The sequence below is a fragment of the Gobio gobio genome, assembly GCF_949357685.1.
Source record: "Gobio gobio genome assembly, chromosome: 3".
Lineage (NCBI taxonomy): Eukaryota > Metazoa > Chordata > Actinopteri > Cypriniformes > Gobionidae > Gobio > Gobio gobio.
This window is the reverse complement of record NC_137099.1, coordinates 45,991,191-46,014,811: the sequence shown is the minus strand read 5'-3', so window position 1 is coordinate 46,014,811 and position 23,621 is coordinate 45,991,191. Positions and strand designations below refer to the sequence as shown.

Here is a 23,621-nt window from a genome sequence, read left to right as displayed (position 1 = left end):
AGGATTACAGTGAGGCTTCCCCGCCGCGTACATCTCTGTGGGCCCCTCACTCCTCTATCGCATCGCAAGCATGTTGAGACTGTGTTCGTGGGTGGTCTATGCTCTCTCACGAGAGCATGGCCACGTCGGCGCGCTGTTCGTCTTGCCTTTTTCATAAGGGCTTGAGTGTTCAGCGCGCCGTGTGCCGTCTCACGGCCACGCCCACTGTCTCACGTGTCTGCTGGTAGCTTACAGATGGGATTGCTGGTCCTTGAAAGGGGACCTAGCATTTCATTTGGGGCTCTAGCAGAGGACAGATGTCAATCGCTGCATCGGAGAGAGGGCTGTTATGTGTTGAAAATGAAGATGATGCTGAGATTCCCACCGTAATAGTGGGCGCTCGTGCTGAATCAGATTCATACTTGACAGCCATGCTTTCCCGGATGGCTGAGGCATAGTGCAACGCGTAAATCGCCTTGCCTGCCCCTTGCCTTTTTTCGGATGTGCATTGGAAGGCTTTGGCATTGTGGAACTATTGGTGCCAAAATATGGAACACCAATAGGGCCATAATCTGTATAAAGTTTTCCTCTCTCTCACTACCCTCATCGGTGGGGTGGCAGTGCCACTGGCAGGCCACCTCCGCCCTGCTTAGTGCACAAGGGTAGTTCTGAGCTGAGGTTGAGCTGCGCACAACGCTGGCCCTTGGCTAGACGATGTCCACCCTGGTCCAGAAGCACAATTGACCCGGATTTGGTCTGGAACTGTTCTTCCCCGGAGGAGGGCCGGGTGGAAAACCATTAGTAATTCTGTTCCGCCACTGATGTTAAAAACAGCCAGTGGTACCAAAAAAAAAAAAAAAAAAAAAAAGAGCAGTTCCAATACCTCTGGGTCTCAGGAGTTCAGGAATGGCAGCGTGTGACGCTACAGAGCCTCGCCGCTTTCATTCCCCTCCCCACAAGAGGGCGAGAATGGCAGTGTGTGTGACGCTACAAAGCCTCGCCACTCTCATTCCCCTCTTCTCAGCGGTGCGTGGACAACAGTGCGTGACGCTATGCCTCGCCACTCTTGTTCCCCGCTGAGGAAGGAGGTGAGGCAGACCGTGTGCAACGCCACAAAGCCTTGCCACGCTCAGCCCCTCCTTCATTTGGGAGCGCGCTTGGCGGTGGTCGACGCTCCCATGCCTCGCCACCCTCAGACGCCTCTCCCTTCGCCAGCAGGGGGCGCCGGCTGTGGGAACGCACTCAAGCGGCCTCCCCACACTCGCACGCCCCCTCCGCGGACGCAGGTAAGTGTTGCACAGCACACTCAGATCCCACTTCGGGCCGCTCCATGCCGTCCGAGTCGGATCCCTGCATTCCGCGTCGCTGCCCCGCTGCGGGTACGTCTGTGGTTAATCCCCTTGCTCGGTGTCTGGAAGCCTGGCTAGAGCTTCCCAGCCCGTCTCGGGGCCGTACCATCAGACTCGGCTATGCGATTCAGTTCGCCAGGCGTCCCCCTAAGTTTGGGGGCGTTCACTTTCCAGTAGCGAAGGAGAACGCCCCCGTGCTCCGGGCGGAGATCGCAGTCCTACTGGCGAAGGACGCGATGGAGCCGGTCCCTCCAGCCGATATGAGGTCCGGGTTCTACAGCCCGTACTTCATTGTACCCAAGAAAGGCGGCGGGTTATGGCCGGTCTTGGACCTGCGGTTCTTGAACCGGTCCCTTCACAGGCTGCCGTTCAGAATGCTAACGCAGAAGCACATCTTCAGGTGCGTCCGTCCCCAAGATTGGTTTGCAGCGATCGACCTGAAGGACGCGTACTTTCATTCTCGTTTCCCCTCGACCGGCCCTTTCTGCGCTTCGCGTTCGAGGGACGGGTATGTCAGTACCGCGTCTTACCCTTCGGCCTGTCCCTCTCGCCCCGCGTCTTTACGAAGGTTGCAGAGGCGGCCATTGCTCCCATGAGAGAGCATGGTGTTCGCATCCTCAACTACCTCGACGACTGGCTGATTCTTGCCCAGTCGCGAGAGCAGTTGTGCGAACACAGGGACAAGGTGCTCAGTCACCTCAGCCAGTTGGGACTTCGGGTCAACTGGGAGAAGAGCAAACTCTGCCCCACGCAGAGGATCTCTTTTCTCGGTATGGAGATAGACTCGGTCGCCATGACTGCGCGCCTCACCGAGGAGCGCGTCCAGTCGGTGTTGAACTGCCTGAATTCGTTCAAAGGCAGGACAGCGGTTCCACTGAAACATTTTCAGAGGCTCCTGGGGCATATGGCATCCGCAGCTGCAGTAACGCCGCTCGGATTGCTTCATATGAGACCGCTTCAACGCTGGCTACTCGATCGAGTCCCGAGATGGGCGTGGCACAGCGGTTCCCTCCGCGTCCAAGTGACTCCGAGGTGCCGCCAAACCTTCGGCCCGTGGTCGGACCCCTTGTTTCTCCAGGCGGGAATCCCCCTAGAACAAGTGTCCAGGCACTCCGTTGTCTCCACGGATGCCTCATCCACGGGTTGGGGTGCCACGTACAACGGGCTTGCAGCTTCGGGCCTGTGGACGGGGCCTCAGCTGCAATGGCATATCAATTGCCTCGAGTTGTTAGCAGTTCGTCTTGCACTCAGCCGCTTCAAAGTGCCGCTCAGAGGCAAGCGCGTTCTGGTCCGGACGGACAACACTGCGGCCGTAGCGTACATCAACAAACAGGGTGGTCTACGCTCCCGTCGCATGTCGCAACTCGCCCGCCATCTCCTCTTATGGAGTCAGAAGCATCTGAGGTCGCTTCGTGCTATTCACATTCCGGGCCTGCTCAATCGTGCGGCCGACGAGCTGTCACGTCAGCAGGTACTTCCGCGAGAATGGCGACTCCATCCCCAGGCGGTCCAGCTAATCTGGAGTCGTTTCGGGGCCGCACAGGTAGACCTGTTTGCCTCCCCAGAGACGACCCACTGTCAGTGGTTTTATTCCTTGACCGAGGGGACCCTCTGGTCGGATGCCCTGGCCCACAGCTGGCCCCGGGAAGAACGCAAGTATGCGTTTCCCCCCAGTGAGCCTTCTTGCGCAGACACTGTGCAAAGTCAGGGAGGACGAGGAGCAGGTCCTGTTGGTCGCTCCGTATTGGCCCAACCGGTCTTGGTTCCTGGAACTAGTGCTCCTTGCGACAGCACCTCCCTGGCCCATTCCTCTGAGGCAGGACCTCCTGACTCAGAGACGGGGCACCCTGGCACCCGCGTCCAGACCTCTGGAAACTCCATGTCTGGTCCCTGGACGGGACGCGGAGGTTCTAGGTGACCTACCGCAAGCGGTAGTTGACACCATCACTTCCGCTAGAGCCCGCTCTACGAGGCGCCTCTATGCGTTGAAGTGGAACCTGTTCGTCGATTGGTGCTCTTCTCGCCGAGAAGACCCCCGAAGATGTTCGATCGCATCTGTGCTTACCTTTCTACAGGATGGGTTGGAGCGAAGGCTGTCTCCCTCCACCCTCAAGGTCTATGTCGCCGCTATCGCCGCTAATCATGAGCTCGTAGATGGGAAATCTCTAGGTAAGCACGATCTGATCGTCAGGTTCCTTAGGGGAGCGAGGAGATTAAATCCGCCTCGTCCTCCCTCTATACCCTCTTGGGACTTAGCTCTGGTGCTTACTGCACTACAGAGAGAACCCTTTTGAGCCTCTGCAGTCAGCTGAGTTAAAAATCCTGTCGTTAAAGACTATACTCCTGATTGCGTTGGCCTCCATCAAGAGGGTAGGGGACCTGCAGGCATTTTCGGTCGACGAATCGTGCCTGGAATTCGGGCCCGGTAACTCTCATGTGATCATGAGACCCCGGCCTGGATACGTGCCCAAGGTTCCCGCTACTCCCTTCCGGGACCAAGTGGTGAGCCTGCAAGCGCTGCCTTCGGAGGAGGCAGACCCAGCCCTAGCTTTTCTCTGTCCCGTCCGTGCTCTCCGGACTTACGTGGACAGAACGCAAAGCTTCAGGACCTCAGAGCAGCTCTTCGTCTGTTACGGAGGACAGCAGAAGGGAAAGGCTGTCTCCAAGCAGAGGATGGCCCACTGGATAGTGGATGCCATCGTCTTGGCTTATCAGTCCCAAGACGTGCCCTGCCCGCTCGGGTTAAGAGCCCACTCCACTAGGGGTGTTGCCTCTTCCTGGGCGCTGGCTCGTGGCGCCTCGCTGACAGATATTGTAGAGCTGCGGGCTGGGCGACACCTCACGTTCGCTAGATTCTATAGCCTCCGTGTAGAGCCGGTTTCTTCCTGTGTGCTCACTTCCCATAGTCAGTAACACCGAAGTGCCCGTTCTAGTGTCGGCTTGCTGCGCCATTCCCTCCCCTATGGTAGACGGATGCGTGCGCTTATTCTGCTCCAGTCGAGTTCCCCGGATCGGCGAACCCTGTTGAGTCCTCCGCAACCCGCGGCAGTCAGACGTGGCGGAGCGTTCGACGCCAGGTCTAACACTCGTATGCATTAGTGGAACTTGTGTTAGGCTGGGTTCCGTATGTAGTGACCCCCACGGCGGTCCCATATGTGTATTCTTCCACGGTACGGCTCCCTACGGCGAGCCCGTGTCTTTCCCTCGGCAGAGTTCCTCTGCCGTCCCAGGTACGTGTTGTTCCCCCTCCACGAATTGGCCGGGGCCACCCCTGGGACTTCCGTATGTTGTGCTGCCCACGGCCAGCCCATACGTGTATTCTCCACATGTTAACTCCCTCTGGGCATGATGTGGCTTCCGCAGCTGCCTTCACAGGCACGCTTTCCCAGCGTTATCCAATACAGTCAGCTGAGTGGGTCTTGCGGAACAGCAGCTTTGACTCTCCCTGCGTGAACCTACCCGCCCGCATCAGATCGGGGTCTGTGGGGCTCATCGCTGGGCGCTGGAAGTGGTAGTAACTATGGCGTTTTCCATAGGGGATCCCAATTCGTCGGTACGTCCGACGTACGTCGAACGTGACCGACTGAATGGGAACGTCTCGGTTACGTATGGTAACCCTCGTTCCCTGAAGGAGGGAACGGAGACGTACGTCCCGTCGCCACAGTTGCTGTACCATCACTGCAGGTCGAGCCACTACGTGTGGCTCCTCAGTGAAAAACAGCGTGCATTCGCTCTCGCTTCCTGTTTATACCCGCGGCGCGGGGCGGAGCGCGAGATGCAAATCTCGCACGCCAATTGTTCATTGGCCGGTTCTAGATAGCTCGAAGCTGATAGGGGCTCCCAGAAGTGATCCCAATTCGTCGGTACGTCCGACGTACGTCTCCGTTCCCTCCTTCAGGGAACGAGGGTTACCATACGTAACCGAGACGTTTCATGTGCTAAATTTATTATTGTTATTTTTGTTGTTAAACCATTGCATGCATAAACAACTAACGTTAACTGTTTCCCTGCCATTTGATGGAATTTTACGCTATTTATGACACAACGCTTCCTCACCATTGTCGGAATTTTCCGGCTTTCCATGTGTTTACTGTTATATGCTAGGGGGCGTTATTACACATATTCTAAAAGAGTAAATAATCTCTGGATCATCACAACACTTTAAAAACGCTGGCCGGGAAAGAGTTAATAAGCTCTTTGCAGCTATAACAATCTGTTTTGGAGCAGTTTCGTCTATTATCTGTGTTAACCAATAAATAATCGTAACATTGCAGACATGTCTTATCTTTTAATAGTAATACAGCTAAAGTAAAGGCAATGCTTTTTATTGCTTTCTGACACCATGATCTATATTATCTCCAGATGCTGGTGCAATATATTTACCCTCATAGCTGCAAATGTATCAAAGTGGAGTTGGAAACTTCATGGACGGTTCTCATGAAACATCTCAAACTCTGACAGGAAGCAGAGGAGTGCGAATCCTAGTTTAGTGAAAACTCGGAAACAATTCTGAAACTCACTTCTTAGTCCTTGTGTGTTTTTTCCCTTTTACCTGTCCATGTCATCATTTCAATGAGAATCATACTGAGACTTCAAAGAGGGGAAATCTATTGAATTGCCTATGGGTACTTCTGTTTCCTACAGATTTCAGCTGAAAGATGCTAATTCAATGGTATTCTGTAACAATTTTGTTGTGGCCTTAACATGGTTGGTTAAGAATTGTCTCCCTTTCAATTCAAACGTTAGGATTTGAAGTGAACTGTCCACACCCTACAGGGATTACTAAATTAGAATTAGAAACAACAATAACAAGTTTTGTAACAAAAATGTATCCCTATTTATTCCCTGATATTTAGACATTTTTTTCTGTTCTTTTTTTCGGTGACACTTTATTTTGATGGTCCGCCAATAGACATTCTACTGACTATAAGCAACTTTGCAACTACATATTAACTAGCAGTCATTAGAGTATTAGTAGATTGAATGCTTAATGTCCGATAACACTTTATTTTGATGGTCCGCCAATAGACATTCTACTGACTATAAGCAACTTTGCAACTACATGTTAACTAGCAGTCATTAGAGTATTAGTAGATTGAATGCTTAATGTCCGATAACGCTTTATTTTGATGGTCCGACAATAGTCATTCTACTGACTATAAGCAACTTTGCAAGTATTTCAACTTATTCTACTAACCTTAACAGTCTACTAATACTCTAATGAGATTAGTTGACATGTAGTTGCAGAGTTACTTATAGTTAGTAGAATGTCTAAAGTATACTATAGAAATAAAGTGTAACCCCCTTTTCATCATTATTTTTAACACACACACACATACATATATATATATATATATATATATATATATATATATATATATATATATATATATATATATATATATATATATATATATATATATATATATATATATATATATATGCTAAGACTTTTCCTTTTTTAGGCTTTTTTTCTTCAGAATTCGTGCTCTGGAGGAACTTTCTCTTGTAACTACACAACACCTGCCATTTTCCTGACTATGAATGGTGCGCCATCTGTTGCAAAATTTATTTCTTTAAAAATCCTGGAGGCTGTATTTGTGAGACACCCTTGTGTGAGAGTCACATACAGATGATTGCCTTGTCATGGTGCACTTGTAGAACAAAGGGAAATGTCTTTAGATAGCGTCTTGTTCTGTTGGGTTTGCTGATTCTGAATTCCGTGGAGATTTGCTTGCCTCTTCATCCAGTTTAAGAATATTGATTGAACTAGCCAATTTAACATGAGCCAGCTTGCACTGCCTGTGTATTAATAACATCTAGGCGGAACTGGATGACGGTTGCTTGGCAACATGGTCATTAATTTTGAGCAATCTCATAACACTCAGGCTGAATACAACTGTTTTTGCTGTTTCAACTGTTGCCTTTGATTTGCAATTCTCTGGTCAGACGCCTCGCCTTTAGTCAGCATTGATGAAAGATTCCATTCCATTATACAATGATGGAAAAGGTATTTCATTTGTTAATTAATACATCTACTTTTTTTTAACCAGATATCCATGTTAAAACTTTTGTTGAATTAGCTCTCTTTCAATCTCATTCTCTTTCTTATTGGCACGATTGTTTCACATTCAGTATTGTCAAAGCATCAGTACACTCAATACAAGTAGAGCAAATAAAAATGAATGTTAAATAAACAAATACAATAAATAAAATAAAATAATACAGGCATCTCAACCAACTTGGCTCAAAGCAATGGCTGGTTTGTAAAGGTATCCACTTCTTTTTTTATTTTTTTTGCAATAGATGAGTGTGTGCCCTGGTTTGAAACTGATGTTTGTGAGTTTCAGACGGAACTGATTTAGGGCTTTTCTCTTGGGTTTTAAGAGCTTTAGCTGCAGTGTGTTAGGAGAGCTTGATTTCAGATGTGTCCAGAGCCGTCTTACCCTGTCTCTCTTTGCTGAAAGGTAGAGGGGGGTTAGTGCTTGGCCCCCTAATTGCGCTCCATGGTGCCACCAACAACAACAAAAAAAGTCATATGCTGCTTTTAAAGATGTCATTTGAAATGGCAGCTCCGGTAAAGGTTATGATGGCTTCAGTATTACGTATTCATTCTGAGGGTCATCTCCCAAATGAAAGCGGATAGCCTAATTAACAGTCTGCTTTGAATATCAATTCATGCCTGGCAAAAAAAAAAAAAAAAAAAACCTTTGTACATAGATCATTATGTATCTAAAATAATGTCCATTCAGACTGGTCAGACTGATTCTGACCTTTCACCATTGTAAAAGTCACATTTTATGTCATATACTGCTTGTCTATTCAAAGTTGTCTTGGTTTTGGGTTTTCTTTGTGATGGTTAATTGCACTGTTGATGAAAACATTATTTAGGTTACAAATATGTTGAATTTTATGCATTGCCTTTAGGCTAATTCAATCTGTCAATCAATATGTCAATCTATCTGTCTATCCATCTATTCATCCATCCATCCATCCAGACTTGACTTGACTTGAAAAAAGCAACTCCACATGAAAAGAGTGAGATTCCAAGTGATTATTTTGGGGAAATGTTCTTAATAAAGCACTTTAAATAGATTTCAAATGCCCTCTTAAATGTCCCTGCATTGCACCATCATTTTGTCCTCTCAGACACCCTGAACATTGTATCATTTTCAAGCAAATTTTTGCAGGCATTTAGCCATTTCAGTCCTGTTGTCCATATTTAATTGGATACTGTTTGTGTTTGTACGGAGCCACAGCCTGCAGTCTTGCTGCTGAGAGAGAGCGAGAGAGAGAGAGAGAGAGAGAGAGAGAGAGAGAGAGAGAGAGCGGTGGGACGTGTGTTGTCATCTACGGTGAGAGTTTCCTCTGACACTGACATACAGGAGCCAGCTGTGAGCTGTCTGGCAGATCGGACCTAGGGGAGATGGCCGCCACCGCTGCAAAATCTTTAATTACTCGCTAACAAGAGGAACCGTCCTCATTTCAACCCGAGCACATTTCACCCGCTCACTCTGACAGGGGAAAGAGAATCCATTTTTGAGGGCAACTGCTACTGGAACAATCAGACAGGAAGCAAACAGGGGCATTCAGATTATATGGTGCATGACACTCCTAAACTAGGCATGCATAGCCAGACTTTTCCCTCACGGCATCAAGTCTAGTCCACATCGCAGCTTATTCTGGCTAAGAACTGCCTATTTAGTCAGGAAGAGATAGTCTGACCAACATATAAAGTGACCTTTTGTGTGGCCACTAGGGGCGGGGTTTATCTGAAATGGATTATGGCACAACAGTTGTACATAAAACAATGAAAAATGCGGGGGACCCAAACAAAGACATACAGTTTATTTCCCAGACATTACTCATAAGCAAAGTGGAAATATGCAGTCCTACTTGTTTACTTGCTACTAAGTGCCTCATATTAATACATACATACTTTTTATAATATATATATACACACACACACACACACACCAAGGGCTGAAGAATAATATACAGAAGTCACTTACAAAGTTAGGTTGGGAATACAAACAAATAGCTGGATACAAGCAGGACTGAGGAATGCAAAAAAAATTAAATAGAGAAATACAAACAAATAACAACCATAAAAATATAACAATCATATAATTTTTTTTCAACAATTTGATGCCACTAACCTGAAAACATTTGGCAAATTCAGTTATTTACTCTTTTTCTAAAGTGCTCATTGAATTAACCTGGTACCTTCAAGCGAATTGATAAAGGATTGATAGAAAAAATATTTCAGGAAGTTGCGTAAAGCCAGTCAATCAGATTAGTCAGCGAATGTACTTTTTGGGCAGTTTGGAACTGTCTTTCTCCCTCGGCTCCCTCTCTAAATCAAAGCTTAACTGCATGTTATAGGCATATTATACCATCAGTGTGTGTCATCAGGGGAGTTTAGTGTTGTTCAGCACCTGTGAATTGATGATTCCGAAAGCATGACCCTGGCCAAATTTGTTAATTTCGCCTCTGAAGTTAATTTGTCGGAAGATTGAATGAGAGGTTTGGAGAAAACAAAAACGCAACTGACTCACATTAGGAATATAATAGAAAGTTACCTCTATTGTAGACACCAAACCTCTGTAATCCTTCGAGCTGGAGTTCGTTTTATGTTAAGCGCAATTCATTATATAGAAAGAACATGCAAGTTGTGCAGCATTGAGAGTTGTGTGCAATTTTCAAATGGCTCCAGGCTATAGTGTCCTCTCGGCTTCATCAGATGGAGTTTTCTGCACCCCACGATGTGGCTTTTATATGGCTATAAAGGTTTAATCCCTGTCGTTTTAGGACTTGCCTGTGGCCAGCCGTTTTTGTAGAGGAGAAATGTAGCACAGAGGGTTCTTTCATGTCAGTCTGTCTGCAAAATCTGCTACTGCGCTCTGTCTTTTTTATCGGTGGTCGTGTCCACGCTCTATCGTTTCTTTATGAGGCACTTGCTTTATTCCATCCCTGCTGTGTCTACATTTAGAAGCACTTATAGGCCTCAGGTTTCAAGGGGTTTCTAAAAACCTTCACCAAACCTTCACTCCAAATTGTTTACAATATTTGTTGGATTCTGAAACACTTCGGAAGTTTACTGTTGCTATTGTAACGCAACTTTCATGAGCATCTTATCAACAGTGTGCTCTTATATGTGACCCTGGACCACAAAACCAGTCATAAGTCATATATGTTTGAATGAATAAGCTTTCCATGGATGTGTGGTTTGTTAGGATAGGACAATATTTGGCCAATATTCAACTATTTGAAAATCAGGAATCTAAGGGTGCAAAGAAATCTAAATATTGAGAAAATAACCTTTAAAGTTGTCCAAATGAAGTCCTTAGCAACGCATTTTACTACTAATAATAATAATAATTTTTTTATATATTTACAGTATGAAATATACAAAATATCTTCATGGAACATGATCTTTATTTAATATCCTAATGATGTCGAGATCACAAGAAATTTAAGTTGTGATAACGCAAAAACAACTTTTGTCTTGATCATGAGAAAATTAAGTTGATAACAAGAAATGGTTTTTATGTCGAGATCATGAGAAAATTAAGTTGTGATAACGAGAGAACTTTTATGTCGAGATCACGAGAAAACAAGAAAGAAAAATAATAATAATCCATCGCCTCTTGGTGCTTCCGTACCAATCTCTCTTGATTTGTTTCTCTCTCTCTCATGTTCTTTTGGTGTGAATTTGTAGGCAAATAAATGGCAATTTTGGCCAAGTAACACATTTCTCAACCTTTCTCCCCTTTTATTGCAGACTGGAAGAAAAGAAAAAGGAGACCCACTGAATTCAGCTATTGACAAGATGACCAAGAAGACCCGTGATCTTCGCAGACAGGTGAGTCTGTCTTCTATCTGCTGTCTTTCTAGAAATTAAGAAGATAAAAGACTATGACTATTCCACTGAAAGGAAGAGACTCATTAAAGGTTTGCAGCCGTGGTTCTGTCTTTCTTATTTTCTTTTCTTTTCTTGCATGTCTCCTTGAAAAAAAAAAGTAGATTTGTGGATAGATTCATTACTGTCTGTCTGTATTTTCCATGTCATTTTTTTTTCCACAGAAAACATTTTTTTGGAACACAAAACAAGATAAATAAGGGATGAGAGGATGGTGATCATAACTATCAAGCTCCAAAAAACAAAAAAGTATCATAAAAGTTGTATAGAACTTGTGCACTTTATTGTAAGTCTACTGAGGCCATGTGAGAGCTCTGTGTGAGGAACAGAACAACATTTAAAGTCATTTTTACTGTAGATCTTCCGCTCCACTGTTCAAGTCACTTGAAGAACCCCTGGTTTACTCAATCGTGTTTTGTAAAAGTTGATGCATATTAATACTTGCATAAGGAAACATAAATGTTTCCTTTGAGCCTGCAGATGGATTTAAACCTTTAAATAAAAACAGACAAACACAATGCTAAAACAAAAGTAATCATAATGCACAGCACTAAGCTATCTGTTCCAAAAGGAAAAGTCTTTGAGAACGGTTTAGGCTGAAATAACACCTCTTATTTCCGAACATTTTACTGCCGTGCATAAGAGCATCAAACAGCAGTTTGTCTCTAACTCAAGAAGCTGAGGTCCACGCTCTTGACTTCAGCAATCAGCAGAGCTTAAAAGCTCTTTTGATGCATTTTCTCTCTATCACCATGACAATGGAAGACTGGTCTAAACCAAAAACAAATCCTAGAAATAAAACTGCAATGTGTTAGACAGAGGGGCATTCCCATCAGACTGAAATATAATTATCCGTCAAGTAGAGTTTTTGCTGTAAACTTAATAGAGAATGAACATTACATAACGCTATTATGTTATACTATTACCTGACATTTGCATCAAAGAAAATGAAGCATTCTATCAGCTCATCAGTGTAAAGAACAAGGCGAGATAAAGTTATTTCACTGATTAAGAGAAAGTAGGTTGTTCTTGTCAGCCCAGTTATGGCAAGATTTTCGATTAATGGCTTCACAAATTTCACCCACAAAAAGTTGTTGTATATCTTTTGAAGACTTGACATACTTTTATGATACTTTTGTAGTGCTCTTTGTCATTCTGAAGTTTGATAGCACCCACCCAATTTGCTACTTGTTATGGAAAGCAGCAGGCAGGATATTGTTTACCTAAAAACTATATATATTATATATATATATATATATACAGGGTACCCGCGGGATCTTAAAAAGTCTTAAATGTCTTTAAATTCAAAATCAAAATTTTAAGGCCTTAAAAGCCTTAAATTCACTGAAGTATTGAGTTCTAGGTCTTAAATCATTTTAAACGGGTCTTAATTTTCCTATCTCTTGCTCATTGAAATGCTCCCGCAGTGTTTTAGAGAGAGTGCGTGTGCGTGTGTGTGTGTGTGTGTGTGTGTGTGTGTGTGTGTGTGTGTGTGTGTGTGTGTGTGTGTGTGTGTGTGTGTGTGTGTGTGTGTGTGTGTGTGTGTGTGTGTGTGTGTGTGTGTGTTGTTAGTTCGTTTTTTCACTAGTGAGAGAACAACATGCATCTTATATTGCAGCCAATCAGCTTTCTTGTTATTGGCGCGGGTCTCTTTCGGATTGTACCACAGACGCATCAAACGGATTTTATTCTTCAGCTTCAGCTTCAGTTCTCCAGTTCTTATAGTTCCGCGATCGTGAAAGCAAAGGCGAATCTTTCTTACCTGCCATCTCGCATAATGACCAAAAAAAGTATGATATGCCCGATAGCACTAAAAAAAGAGTTTAAAAAGCGATGTAAACCCTGAATTCATTCGCTACTGACACACAGACCGATGTCAGACTGGCCGCGGATTCTGCACGCGTTTGCCGCCTGTCAGCGCTCGCGCGAGTGTACGTTACCGAATCTAGCCTCATTACTGTTGGTCTTAGAGTGAAAGCAACCCAATATAGCCTAGCCCAGGGGTGGGCAATTCCAGTCCTCGAGGGCCAATGTCCTGTAGAGTTTAGCTCCAACCCTGATAAAACTCACCTGCCTGTAGCCTTCTAGTAATCCTGAAGACATTGATTGAATGGTTCAGGTGTGTTTGATTAGGGTTGGAGCTAAACTCTGCAGGACATTGGCCCTCGAGGACTGGAATTGCCCACCCTTGGCCTAGCCTATACCCCCTCCTGTATGTGTAGTTAATATTAATCAAACAACAACAACGGGGAAAAACAAACAGTAGCCTACCTAAACTAAAAGCACTGCTTGTATCTGTATATTTAAGTTTAAGTTTAATTTATTTGTCCTATTGTCAAACAAGATTCAGGAATTTTGTTTGTTTTATTGCCATGTGTGACTATTGTGCATCTAACATAATGATATGGTAAATGTGGCATCCTAATTATGAAAGAAAAAAACATGCACATTTCTGAAAATGACCACCACAAAATCAGTCATTTTGATCTCACAAAAAATTTATATATTACACACACACACACACACACACACACACACACACACACACACACACACTACCGGTCAAAAGTTTGAAAACGATAATATTTTTTAAAATGTTTTATGTGTCTGCTCAACAAGGCTGCATTTATTTGATCCAAAATACAGCAAAAAAATACAGCATTTTTTTACAATTTAAAATAACTTTTATATTTCAATATATATTTTAAAAAGCAATTTATTTCCGTGATTTAAAGCTGAATTTTCAGCATCATTACTCCAGACTTTAGAGTCACATAATCCTTCAGAAATATTTTTTTAAACTTTCTATTTCAGATAAATGTTGTTCTTTAGAACTTTCTATCCATCAAAGAATCCTAAAAAAAATGTTTTACACAACTGTTCAACACTGATAATAATCATAAATGTGTGTTGATCATCAGATCCTCATATCAGAATGATTAGTGAAGGGTCATGTGACACTGAAGACTGGAGTAATGATGATAAATTCAGCTTTGATCACAGGAATACATTACACTTTACTATATATTCACATAGAGAACCGTCACAACACAACTGTCACAATATTACAGCTTTTTTGTATTTTTAATAACATAAATGCAGCCTTGGTGAGCAGAAGAGACTTCTGTAAAAACATTAAAAAATCTTACCGTTCTCAAACTTTTGACCGGTATGTTTGTATATTAATCCTGGTGGGATTGAGCTATAAGGAAGTGCAAGTTTACTAATACTATTCAATTTGAATAAATTAATTTGCTTTGCAAGTAATTTTGTGATTTTGCATTTCCTTTTGTAAGTTTTTTTTTTAATTGTGTAATATAGGTCTTAAATTTAATTCATAATGGTCTTGAAAAGGTCTTAAAAAGTCTTAAATTTGACTTGGTGAAACCTGCAGATACCCTGTATATATATATATATATTGTGTTCCATAGAACAAGCAAAGCCATATTCTAGGTTTGGAATGGCATAAGTGGTGGCAAAATGGTGACAGAATTGTCATTTTGGGTGAACTATTCCTTTCATAAACTCACCATATAACACATTCCGGAAAGGAAAAATGATCCCAACACTCTAAACATCAAGATGTCAGCTGTCAGAGAGCATACAATCACCATAGTCACCCTCTCATTTGCGAGACTTCACCATATTATATACGAGATTGTATTTTTTCCAGTTTTCTGAGATTGTTGCGTTTCAACAATCACAACTTGTTTTGTATTCTGAGAAAATACCATTGTTGCACAATTCTATTATAATAGATGTTTTACCAGTGCCTGATTCTTTTTTTATAGGGCCTCTTACATGCTTCAAATTGACAGATTTTTCCCTGTCTGCTGTCTTTGAGACATTGTTGTGTGGGTTCCATTGGCCAATCACAATGTAATTTACCTAGCATGTTTTTCCCCCTTTGCGTTTTCTCCCTGGTGTGTTTTATATGATTTGTTAAGGCATATATAAACACTGCAATCGTGTTCGGATCCACACCAAAACAACTGGTCCGATATTGCCTGAAAGAGGTGTCTTGGCCTGATTGAAAATGCACTCTGAAGCCGTTTGGTTGTGGTGAAAAAGCTATCCAACCCAGCGGACCAGTGAACCAATCTGTATCATAATTCATAATGGGATATATGCTGCGTAAAAAGCAGCAGTGTCAAAATCTATAGGTGAGCACATTATATCCCAGTTGAAAACCAAAGAATTCCTCCCCATTTAATATGTTGCCTTGCCTTGTGAAAGGGAACTGAACCAAGAAGAAAATGCAACTTTGTAATAATTTAACTCCCTGTTACAAAACAAAGCATACAATCAAAAGGTTTGAAAAATGCCCTTAAATGTCCTACGTCTACATTACAGTTTTTCTCAATTGCTTTAGCTCAATTCTTGAATTAGACTTTTTTTACTCATAACATTACGTTCAGATCTCTGAACAATTAGTTTCTTGTTCACATCAGATTAGAATTTCTTATTGATTTAAGCAAATCGCATTTGTTTTGGCACGTGTGGAAAAGAGTTCAATTGTCTACAATTTGCACAATGACAAAATGCGCATGGCCTGTTGATCAAAACTGATGAGTTGATTCTCAGTGAAACTGTCAAACTTCTAAACAACCTTTCATCGTGTGAGCCATCAAAATGATCCATTCAGTGATCAAAATCTGTCAGACAAGTTATATTCCATAAATATTTATGACATGGAATTTTGTTAAATTGCAACACACACATAGTCTACTATATATACACAGATCAGACATAACATTATGACCACTGACAGGTGAAGTGAATAACACTGATTATCTCTTTATCACGGCACCTGTTAATGAGCAGGATATATTAGGCAGCAAGTGAACATTTTGTCGTCAAAGTTGATGTGTTAGAAGCAGGAAAAATGGGCAAGCTTAAGGATTTGAGCGAGATTGACAAAGGCCAAATTGTGATGGCTAGACGTCTGGATCAGAGCATCTTCAAAACTGCAGCTCTTGCGAGGTGTTCCCGGTCTGCAGTGGTCAGTATCTATCAAAAGTGGTCCAAGGAAGGAACAGTGGTAAACCGGCGACAGGTCATGGGCGGCCAAGGCTCATTGATGCACGTGGGGAGTAATTGGCATTGGCCAATTTACTGACACAATAACTAGGGTTTGAAGCATTAATTAAATGTTTTGGGTGAGTAACTACATTTTGCAGATATGAAGTAGAATTCTGATGTCCCAGCAAACAGTTGCACTTACCGTTTAGAGAATATTAAGACAAAGCAATTGAGATAAAAACTGTAATCCGGACACATTTGAAAACGGCATTTCCATTTTAAAACACTCTCCGTGTTTTACTAAATTTTCTTATCCACACTGAAACGTTGGAAAGCACTAAATTCGCCTCACTGCGACCGTGTGAAACCTATGAGATGATTCAAGATGGAACAAACATCATAAAGTTATCACGCAATTCTTCTGGCAGGATCATTTTATGTAGCAAAATATCTTTCTGATGCATCCAGGTCGCTTTCAGTCACCATTATATGTTTGATCTAAAAAGCTAGTGCTCTTTTGCCACTGGACAGCAAATTTTCTGTCATCTTTGCAGGACTGTGATATGAATATAAAGTAACATATCTTTAGCAACAGTTTAAAAAAAGTGAATAGCACATAACATGCACAATACCTGTATAAACATAGATATATATCGGTTTCAATATGCTTCACATGACTAAACATGCATCATCTTTTTTAAATACCTCTGTTTTCACAGCCCACACTATAACACAAAACCATGTTTTCAAATGTATCCCTGGTAGTGCGTTTAAAAAAAATCTCTGCGCAGGACAAAATCATGGTCTCAGTGTGGACCGAAAAAGATGCGTTTTCAAACTAAAATGTATTAGTGTGAACAAGGCCTTAGTCACGACATTCTCAAGTGATTGGCTATGTGGGGCCATGAGCAAGGATGGCAGATTTCAAATCTCACACTTCCGGGTGAACCAGGATGAATATTAATGCTAACAGATAGCTTTCTCCAGGTATTATAGACCTCATTGGCCTACCCCTTCTGAGAGAAGACCCTCTTCACCCCATATCACAGTAAATCCACAGAGAGAGCAACTACCGTAGAATAGATGTTCGTTTTGAGCGGCCTGCTTTAATTACACACTTGGAGTTCAGGAGTGTGTTAGTGGGTGTATAAATCAACCGTTGCAGAGGTTAAAAAACAGTGCACACACACAGCTGGAGCTAGCTTGCCGTTTACCCTCCACCCGTTTTGTACAATCTTTTATAATTGGAAAACATCTTTTAAAATCTTCCCACTCCCACCCCCTTCACCAAGACTGTAAATTCAACGGTCGCTTTTTCAGACTCAGCAGTCGTACATCACCTTCCTCATTTCTACTCCTCTACGCTCTTTCCCCCCTCGCTGAACCTCACGGTCGTTGTGTTCCCGCATCTTCTGTCATCCGCTTCGCTGGACCAATATTTGGAAAGCTGTAAACTTTCCCTGACACATGTATTGTAGTTACGTGTCGGTCGAGGGAGCCGGTTGTTTACAGATTTGCCAGGCCAAGCATTTTAATCCTCTTAAGACATTTATTTCATTATCTATCATGGTCTGAGGCGGGACAAGATGTTTCCCTCACGGATACATGGAGGTTTTATTGTACAGTAAAGTGGTTTAAAGGAAATGAAAAGTGTTTGATAGCCCAGATTTACCCCAGCTCACACATCTCCTGGTGATTCAGACCAATCACTTCCTCTTTCCACTTCTGGTGGGCTCCATATGCTCTTGCATCTGATAAACCACCTCTCACCTTAGCAACATGTCACTAGAATCTCATTGCAAAACAAATTACATTTTAATCACTTTAATGGGCTTTGAAAAAACTTGCCGAGGGATCAAGGAGCATTCTAAGCAAATTGCAGACCAAGCTGTTGATATATCTAATGTGAAATCCATGCACATATGTTGGATGTTCTCATTACATATTTTAATATCAGGCAGTGATCAACGAGCAGCAGTCGCCTGCTGTGTTTTTGCTGTTGTTTACCGAACCCGCAGAACAGCAGCCATGGGCTTTATAACTGAAAAAAATGACTTGATTCAATCAAAAATACTTTTTTTAGGATTTTATTAGTTGATTGTGGAAAGATGACGCAGTGAGGGGTTGAGGCTAACCGATGCACAACTCCCCATGCATAACACAAAACAACCCATCCGGCACACTGGGGAACGTGATATTTGCGTATATTTGCATGTATGGATCTGGGTAGATATATGTGCTGCTTTTGGCATGGTTTCTGTGTGTGTGTGTATAAACACATTCTCATGAAATGCGTATATATCGCACGAATTGTATTTATTGTGCGATTTATATGCCAAAATTAGTTAAGTGGTGTGGGGTACATGCATATAACATGCTTGGGTAGGTTTAGTGTTGTGGGTTACGTGCATATAACACGTTATAAAGTGTGTATCATATGCACGCGGAAACTGCGTGACATATGCACGTAAAAACCCATTTTGGCGAACAAATCCCATGATAAATATAATTTGTGCTATAGATACGCATTTTCATGAGATCAGGCTGGTATGTATACGTGAATAAATGCACTTCGTTTTCATGGCACAGCCACTGAAGATATGAGATGCGAACCTCTGTGATCCGCTCAGGGCTTTTCAGGCCCTTCAGTCAAATGAATGGAGGCATCGCCATCTCATCAAATCAGTCTCACCGGGGGAACATCCGAGTGTCTGTGGCAGCCGGCTTTGAGTTATTACTGTCTACCTGGCAAGAGAATATACCACCCCGACCAGTGCAAATCAAGCTACAACGACAATCCTGTTCACGATTGCAAACATTGTAGAGGACCGTGGTTGATTTTCATATTGCCCTGTGTTGTATTACATTTGCACCGTTTAGGTTTAGCATGTATTTACAAATTGGTATTTTTTTCAGACAGACAGACAGACAGTTTTGAATGAGGTGTGAATTTTGTACAGTAGGTAGCATGACCTGCAAGGACTCGTTTATGAAATTCACAGCAAAATGTAGACAGATGTGAAAATTGTGGTAAACTCTTTCTTTGATCTAATTTGAGTGAATAGAGAAAAAAATGCTTAAATGCATAAGCAGGTCTTTATGCTACACAGGCATGCATGGAATAACTATGCAACTTCAGCCCTGCTGTGAGCGCACTGACTAATACATTAGCATCGCTATCAGATCCATCAATAGTGCCACAGAACAGATTAGACTAGTTCACATATACAGTTGAGATTAACCTCAAAGGAGTCTTCCATTGCCTTTAGCTTCCTGAGTATGTTCTCCTTCCACATTGCACAGAGGTTGAGTCCCACAGTCTCTTCTTTCTTTATTTATTTTTTTACATTTTTTATTAATGGAATGATGTAGTGGTTCTGGGCTGGTAACCAAAAAAATACTAGTTTAAACACTGCAACAGGCGATCCATGAACTATCACCATTGCGCCCTTGAGCAAGACACTTGGGTTGCTCCAAGGGGACTGTCTCAGTAATGAGTGTACTTTAAGCACTTTGGATAAAAGCATCTGTTTCCTGACAAAAAGTACTATGGTTCAACTATGGTACCCATTTAGCAGACACTTTTATCCAAAGTGACTTAGAGCAAACTTATTACAGGGACAGTCTCCCTCGAGCAACCTAGTGTTAGGAGCCTTGCTCAAGGGTACAACGATAACAACTTATGGCTCAGTCCCTGAGGAGTTTGAACCACCAAATTTGCACTTTCTGCGGGGGAATACGTTTTAGAGATGAAAATTTGTCATTGTGATGTCAGTCTTCATAAATGTTCAAGACACGTTACCTAATTAAGCCAATCAAGCCATCGCCTTTGTACTTGGTAAGAGTTCTTATAAATTGTGTGGATGGATGGATGGATGGATGAATGGATGGATGGATGGATGACCCCACTTGTCTAAATATCAGTTTATTTCTCTGTGTCATGTATAGTCCGATGAAGAACAAGAATGGCGTTGATTAACAAAGTAAAAGAGTTATCTATTTAAACAAAGTAAATACAGGTGATTCAAATCTGTGCAAACACAAATTAAACAGTTTGCATAGCACACACAATACCGGGCCCATGACTGAAAATAAATGAGGAACTTGGTGAACTAAATACAGACAGGCGTGCACGTTAATGAATGTTTATATCTCGAAAATCTGACTTCATAACCTGCATTTGATAGTTTATATCTCACAATTCTGACTTTTTTTCCTCGCAATTCTGACTTTTTTCTCTTTGAAGTCAGAATTGAGAGATACAAAGTCAGAATTGCGCAATATAAAGTAAGAATTGAGAGATATAAAGTCAGAATTGAGAGATATTAAGTCAGAATTGTGTGATATAAATTCAGAATTGAGAGATATAAAGTCAGAATTGAGAGACATCAAGTCAGAATTGTGTAATATAAAGTCAGAATTGAGATATAAAGTCAGAATTGCAAAATATTAAGTCAGAATTGAGAGATATAGGGCCCTATTTTAACGATCTGAAACGCAAGTGTCAAAGCGCGAAGCGCAAGTAACTTTGTGGGCGGGTCTCGGCGCTGTTGCTATTTTCCCGGCGGGATAAATGGTTCTTGCGCCCGGCGCAAATCTAAAATGGGTTGGTCTGAAGTAGCTTCATTATTCATAGGTGTGGTTTGGGCGTAACGTGAATAAACCAATCCGAGCGTCATCCAACATTCCCTTTAAAAGCAGGTGCGCAAGTTCCATTATGGATTGCTATTATTATGGCGTATTTACCAGGCGCACGCCAGGAGCGGTTCACAGCCGAGGAGACTGATGTTTCTTGTAAGAGTAAAGGTGATTTCACAGTCTTTTTTTTTTCAGTCTTTCAGTTTTTTCAGTTTTTCAGTCGATTTTTTTTCCTGGTTCTTGACGGACAAACCAATTTGTCAGATGTCCTTATATACATATATGTCTTGCCAATATTGGGCAAACAGGTCTTATCCTTAATTATTACAGTTAGCCTGAATCATTTGTAAGCCAGATTTATGCCTATTTTTTCACATCTTCGTGGCACACCACAATGATTTCCGTCATCTCATGTGTTAATATTTTTTTAGTGTAACAATTTATGATTTGCAAAAATAACTGTTGCATCTGTGTAGATTACATGAGCAAAGTGTATGCGCGTTGTGCACGCTATACATTATGGTCAAGCATGCGCCCTTAAAATAGCATAATGAACAACGCGCCACTGACTTTAGACTAGGTTTTTTCTGGTCAGTGGCGCAATTGTTTAATGGAACAGCAAAATAGCACCAGGGATTGTTTGCGCCGGAACACGCCTGTTTTTTTGCGCTGAACCGCCCAGGGAGCGCAAGTTCATTCACTAGTTTAGCGACGTGCTTCTGTGGAGGGAAAAGCGCGCTTTGCGCGGGTGCAAAATAGGAATGACACATGCGTCGGTGTACAAAGTCAATTGCGCTGGGTGCAAGATAGGGCCCATAAAGTCAGAATTGCATGATTAAAAAGTCAGAATTGAGAGATATAAATCAGAATTGAGAGATATAAAGTCAGAATTGCAAGTTATAAAGTCAGTATTGATAGATATAAAGTCAGAATTGAGAGATATAATGTCAGAATTGAGAGTAATAAAGTCAGACTTGAGAGATATAAAGTCAGAATTGCAAGTTATAAAGTCAGTATTGAGAGATATAAAGTCAGAATTGAGAGATATAATGTCAGAATTGAGAGTAATAAAGTCAGACTTGAGAGATATAAAGTCAGAATTGTGAGTTAAAAAGTCAGAATTGCAAAATATTTAGTCAGAATTGAGAGATATAAAGTCAGAATTGCGTGATAAAAAGTCAGAATTGAGAGATATAAAGTCAGAATTGAGAGATATAAAGTCCAAATTGCAAAATATAAAGTCAGAATTGAGTGATATAAAGTCAGAATTAAGAGATATAAAGTAAGAATTGAGAGACATCAAGTCAGAATTGAGAGATATAAAGTCAGAATTGCGTGATAGAAAGTCAGACTTGAGAGATATAAAGTCAGAATTGATAGATATAAAGTCAGAATTGCGTGATAGAAAGTCAGAATTGTGAGTTTTCGGGCCCTATCTTGCACCCAGCGCAATTGACTTTGTACACCGACGCATGTGTCATTCCTATTTTGCACCCGCGCAAAGCGCGCTTTTCCCTCCACAGAAGCACGTCGCTAAACTAGTGAATGAACTTGCGCTCCCTGGGCGGTTCAGCGCAAAAAAGGAGGCGTGTTCCGGCGCAAACAATCCCTGGTGCTATTTTGCTGTTCCATTAAACAATTGCGCCACTGACCAGAAAAAACCTAGTCTAAAGTCAGTGGCGCGTTGCGCGTTGTTCATTATGCTATTTTAAGGGCGCATGCTTGACCATAATGTATAGCGTGCACAACGCGCATACACTTTGCTCATGTAATCTACACAGATGCAACAGTTATTTTTGCAAATCATAAATTGTTACACTAAAAAAATATTAACACATGAGATGACGGAAATCATTGTGGTGTGCCACGAAGATGTGAAAAAATAGGCATAAATCTAGCTTACAAATGATTCAGGCTAATTGTAATAATTAAGGATAAGACCTGTTTGCCCAATAGTGGCAAGACATATATGTATATAAGGACATCTGACAAATTGGTTTGTCCGTCAAGAACCAGGAAAAAAAATCGACTGAAAAACTGAAAAAACTGAAAGACTGAAAAAAAAAAAGACTGTGAAATCACCTTTACCATAATGTACAACATTACAACTTCACTTCTCTGTCTTTCACTGCTCTTACAAGAACATCAGTCTCCTCGGCTGTGAACCGCTCCTGGCGTGCGCCTGGTAAATACGCCATAATAATAGCAATCCATAATGGAACTTGCGCACCTGCTTTTAAAGGGAATGTTGGATGACGCTCGGATTGGTTTATTCACGTTACGCCCAAACCACACCTATGAATAATGAAGCTACTTCAGACCAACCCATTTTAGATTTGCGCCGGGCGCAAGAGCCATTTATCCCGCCGGGAAAATAGCAACAGCGCCGAGACCCGCCCACAAAGTTACTTGCGGTTCGCGCTTTGACACTTGCGTTTCAGATTGTTAAAATAGGGCCCATAATGTCAGAATTGTTAGTTATAAAGTAAGAATTGCAAAACATTAAGTCCGAATTGAGAGATATAAAGTAAGAATTGAGAGACATCAAGTCAGAACTGAGAGATATAAAGTCAGAATTGCGTGATAGAAAGTCAGACTTGAGAGATATAAAGTCAGAATTGAGAGATCTAAAGTCAGAATTGCGAGTTATAAAGTCTGAATTGCGTGATAAAAAGTCAGAATTGAGAGATATAGTGTCAGAATTGAAAGAT

General features: G+C 42.2%; 1 protein-coding gene across 1 annotated transcript in view; it reads left to right on the top strand.

The window, feature by feature from the left end:
• ctnna2 (catenin (cadherin-associated protein), alpha 2) overlaps nt 1-23,621 on the top strand; it is a 673,292-nt gene that overhangs the window by 519,941 nt on the left and 129,730 nt on the right. Inside the window, exon 8 of the mRNA XM_079811627.1 lies at nt 11,113-11,193. Coding sequence (XP_079667753.1) covers nt 11,113-11,193 — 81 coding nt within the window. The remainder of the gene's footprint in view (nt 1-11,112; nt 11,194-23,621) is intronic.